Raw genomic sequence first — 4,842 nt, 5'->3', positions numbered from 1 at the left:
TATATATATATATATATAATAGCTGAAAGGAAATATATTAAAAATGTATCCCTAAATATCTTTTTTAAGGAAAAACAAACATATTTTTGTAACAATTCTAGATGTAAAAAGATTGGTACAAACGAGATATAACAGATGCAAATCCTAAATTGAGTTGCATGCGATAACAGAGAATTAACTCTCCCATCTTATTCCAAGATACTTATCTTGTTCTGAAGCCAGTTAGCTTAAGCTAGTTCAGCTTTCGCAAGAACGTTAATTGATGTCATTATAAATTCCTATAAAATGTTTATTGCGTGTGGAATTTTCGCGTAGAATCGGCCGCCATATCGAGTAATAATTGACATGGTCTAAAAGCCTCGCCGTAATGACTTTGGAATTCCTCCATCTTTTTGACGAGTCGACGAGCGCCGTATGCGTCCACCCAACGGAACGGACCACCCGTGAAGGGCGGAAAACCCAAGCCAAACACAGCTCCCACGTTGCCCTCCAACTGAGAAATATAAATATAACTCATAAACGAATAGAATCAAGTATAACAAAAATGTCATAAGATTGCTGTGCTACTTGCACGTTTACGCTAGTAGCATAACAACGATAAGTAAATGTATTGACTTACGGGATTAGCTAGAATATTTTCTTGCAAACAAAGCACCGCTTCGTTGACAAATCGCGAGACCAATCTCATCTGACGATCCTCATCGGATGTGCTACCTTTAGGCTCGAGTGTGTATTTCTTCAAGATATCTAACGCGTCGACATTTACTTGCCTGTTCTTAGAGCCGGTTTCGTACACGAATATACCTTTGCCGGATTTGCGTCCTAAAATTCACACAAATCTAGAGTTCTAGCTTAATTTGATCCTTTATAATCCGTTGATAATATTTTCTCATGTCTATTTAATAAATAAATAATTTATCACAATCGCACATGCAATAAATGCTCTCCGCAATTAAAAGTGCTCTCTTTATACGAAATTAAACAATACAATTCGGTTATATTATATGTATATCGGGGTAAAAAATTTACCGAAAAAACCGGCTTTGACCAAGTCGCTAAGAATATTCACATCTCCCCCTCTAAAACGCTCGCCGAAAGCTTTGTCGAGGTCGACGCTGATGTGAGCACCCACATCGATGCCAACTTCGTCGGACAAAGTAGCCGCGCCCACGGGAAAACCGAATGTCTTCGTCAGCTTATCCAAGTGCATTGGATCTACACCTTCCTGTTTATCACAAATTATATATTCATAATTTGAGATTAGAACAATCAATGTCCCAACCCCCTTGATATAATTGTAGAATAATATCGGTCATGCTAATAATTAACCGCAGATTTAGATACTTAAAAAATATCATTTTCACTTCTCGTGGTTTCAATAAACCGTCAACTATCACTTACTTGCATCAGTCTAACCGCTTCTGACAACATAGCGGAAAGTATTCTTGTGGTATAGAATCCGGGACCGTCACCAACCGTGATAACAGTTTTGCCTTGCTTCAGACCGACGTCCACAGCAGTCCTGATAGTTTCTTCGGCCGTTCCTTTGTGCGTTATAATTTCTAACAATTGCATTTTGTCAACAGGAGAGAAATAATGCATGCCGATTACCTGTAAAGAATCACGCCTTGAAGCTCATCACACACATTTATATATTTAATATAATTATATATTATAATAACATTAAATTTCACTATTATAATTAAATAGATTAGATAAGAATTATTTTATCTTGTACATATATTTGATTATAATTTAAGTTAAATAATTTTTCAAATTAAATACATAGATGTGCATTTACTTTATCAGGACGGCTGCTACCGGCAGCGATCTTTGTGATGGGAATCGCGGACGTGTTAGTCGCGATGACGCAGTGACTCGGCGCTACAGATTCAATCTCCTTTATAACTTTGTGCTTGATGCCGATGTTCTCGAATACTGCTTCAATCACTACATCTGCGTTTTTGAAGGAGTCGTAATTTAATGTCGCGTCGAGATGCGAGAGATATTTGTCCTTTACCACACTGTGTAGAAAACTTTTATTGAAAAGTCTGCATTTTACGTGTAGCTTTGCTTTTCTTTTATTAGAAAAACACCGAACCTGGATATTCGTTTACGCTTCACGGCGCCGTCTAGGCCTTTCTGAATCTGGCTTATACCGCGATAGAGTCCAGACTGGTTGGTATCCTTCATAATGACATCGTAACCTTTGTCGATGCTGACCTGGACGATGCCCGCGCCCATCAAGCCGGCGCCAACTACAGCAATTTTCCTGTACGAGATAAATCGCAATGAAATGATAATGATTGTGCTGAAGAACATGTATTAGTTAAAATCGGATAGTAAAAATTATTATTCTTCTATGATTATTTTAGCAATCGATTAATAAAGTTATTATAATCACATCATTTAGATCAATCGTTAAACATAAATTATATTTTTAATCATTAATTTGTAATTTATGTTTAATTATTTATAATCATTAATTTGATCTCATCCGTAATCATTTAATTTGCAAATTTATTGGAAGACGTACTTGGCTGCACTCTTGGCCGAACCGAAACGATTTTTCTTACAAGCTGTCTGACCAAAGAACAAGCTGGTGAGACCCTTACACTCCGGTGTAACCGCTAGCTGACCAAATCCCCTAGCTTCGACGTCGAATCCGACGACTGGACCCTTATCCAAACCAGTTCTCACCACTTCCAAGATTTTAAGAGGAGCAGGATATAAACCACCCGTCGCTTTCATCACCTGAGCTTTTGCTTTCTTGAATATCAGATCCTTGACGAAGTTGAAAGACAGAACCTGTTGCGTTATCTTGTCCACGAGAGACTTTGGACCACGCTCGACTTTCAGCTTCCCGTTCGCAAGATCCCGTGCAGCTTTCACCGCTGTTTCTTCCAAATACCTTATTGTACTAAAAAAAGCATAATTCGTTTTTTAAGGATACGATATAATTTCGATGGAAGTAGTAATATTTGGCCTTTTTACTATATAAAAAAAGACTGATATATATAATTAATATGAGAAGTGACAAGTATTTTTTAAATCAAGTTAGATATATGAGAGATTACAAGTGATTACAACATTATTATTATTATTAATATTTAAATAATTATGGCATAATCTAAATAAAATTCAAAAATCACTAGCTTTTGTTTTTTCTTTTAAAAAGATCAGCGTAAAAGATTTAAAGTGCATTTATATTAAAGTGTGTTATTTGTATGTTTTTACTTTTCTTCAGGCGTTCCGATTCCCGGACCGAGACGATTCACCACGATATCCACTAGTCCGAATCTTTTCGCTTTATCAGCCGTAACTGTTTTACCAGTGAGTATCATATCTAGAGCGGTAGGGATAGGAATCAGCTGGGGCAAACGTTGAGTACCACCGCCACCAGGAAGGAGCCCGAGCATTACTTCAGGTAACCCGAATCTGGTCTGTTTATCCTTAACGGCGAGTCTATAATGACACGCTAATGCGACCTAAAACAGAGAATAATCAATCTAATGAATAATTCTTCTCGTTGTGTATGAAATTTTTATTTCGTTTTCTACTTTATATTCTCACAAATTCTCTTTATTTTAATTTAATTATTAAAAATGTGTATTACCTCCAATCCTCCACCGAGACACGAACCGTGAATAGCAGCAACGATCGGTTTTTTACTGTTTGCTATTAAATCCATAATTCTGTGACCTTCTTTCACCAGTCGATATCCGCTATCCGCATCCGAAATAGCTTGTAACATAGGGATGTCTGCGCCAGCTATAAAATTGCTTTCCTTCCCGCTAATCAGAACTGCTGAGTTTACAAGTGAATTTGATTCAACTTCAGCTAGCAAACTTTCTACTTCCGCCATTACTTCTGTATTTAAGGTATTTATCTACATCAACAATAGATAAAACAAAAATCTGTGTTAAAATAATTTAATTTTTTTTGTGACAAAGTAATTTCATTGCCACGTTTCATGAGTTTGCAAGCAACATAAATATGCATATATATATTGTGTTATATATTACCTTGGATCCTGGCGAATCCATGATTATGACTGCCACATCGTTCACAATTTTACATTTAAAATGTTTCCTATTTGCCTCGGTTGCTAGTGTTCTTAAGGGTTGGTATAAACCTGCAAAAATATAATAAAAATGTAAAATATAAGAGAATCTAAATGTACTCCCTGTGTACATAAATATAATTAAATATAATAGTAATTAGTGAATAGAAAATATATATCATAATAAAATTTCGAATATATTTCATTAATACAAAAAATATTCTTTAAAACTTTAATTTTAGTGATATATTATTTAATTTTTATTTCCTAAGTGTTTCTTTATAACAAGAATAGAAACTGTAATGCTTACATCGATAAACAATCATACATATTCTATTCTTATTGCATTCTATTATATTTTTCATCACTTTATAATAGTCGAACCATATAAACGCCATTCAATACTAATTTACATAAGTGCAAAAGCATAAGCATATCATCCTATTGATAAATCAAACACCCAGTATAAATTTTGCTAAATAATATGATAGTTGAAAGTTTCATTTTTCAGAGATGTTTTTATGATGTATATTTTATGTTATCTGCATTTGCATTTCGAGTTTCTTTGATAATTTAATTTATAGTGCGTTTGACCAAAGTGAATTTAATAATATCATATTTCTGCTTCATCATTAAATGCATTTAAAACTTGGAACATATAAATATATACTTAATGCTTACATGTTTTGTAAAAATTTAACTTCAAAATACATACTCTGTGAAAATTTTATATAATCTTATTTTTAGATAAGTCTATTAAAAATATATATTAAAATAAT

General features: G+C 34.2%; 1 protein-coding gene across 1 annotated transcript in view; it reads right to left on the bottom strand.

The window, feature by feature from the left end:
- Positions 1-6: 6 nt before the first annotated feature.
- Positions 7-4,842, bottom strand: part of LOC115242387 (trifunctional enzyme subunit alpha, mitochondrial) — a 7,040-nt gene continuing 2,204 nt past the window's right edge. Inside the window, exons 2-11 of the mRNA XM_029818647.1 lie at positions 4,026-4,135; positions 3,617-3,889; positions 3,238-3,488; positions 2,537-2,920; positions 2,102-2,272; positions 1,802-2,024; positions 1,402-1,611; positions 1,030-1,225; positions 620-822; positions 7-493 (exon numbers count right to left, since the gene is read on the bottom strand). Of these exons, the coding sequence (XP_029674507.1) occupies positions 290-493; positions 620-822; positions 1,030-1,225; positions 1,402-1,611; positions 1,802-2,024; positions 2,102-2,272; positions 2,537-2,920; positions 3,238-3,488; positions 3,617-3,889; positions 4,026-4,135 (2,225 nt within the window). The 3' untranslated portion in view covers positions 7-289. The remainder of the gene's footprint in view (positions 494-619; positions 823-1,029; positions 1,226-1,401; positions 1,612-1,801; positions 2,025-2,101; positions 2,273-2,536; positions 2,921-3,237; positions 3,489-3,616; positions 3,890-4,025; positions 4,136-4,842) is intronic.

The sequence above is a fragment of the Formica exsecta genome, unplaced genomic scaffold (assembly GCF_003651465.1).
Source record: "Formica exsecta isolate Colony F162 unplaced genomic scaffold, ASM365146v1 scaffold120, whole genome shotgun sequence".
NCBI lineage: Eukaryota > Metazoa > Arthropoda > Insecta > Hymenoptera > Formicidae > Formica > Formica exsecta.
Note: the sequence above shows the minus strand (reverse complement) of the source record. Positions and strands in the feature narration are given on the sequence as shown.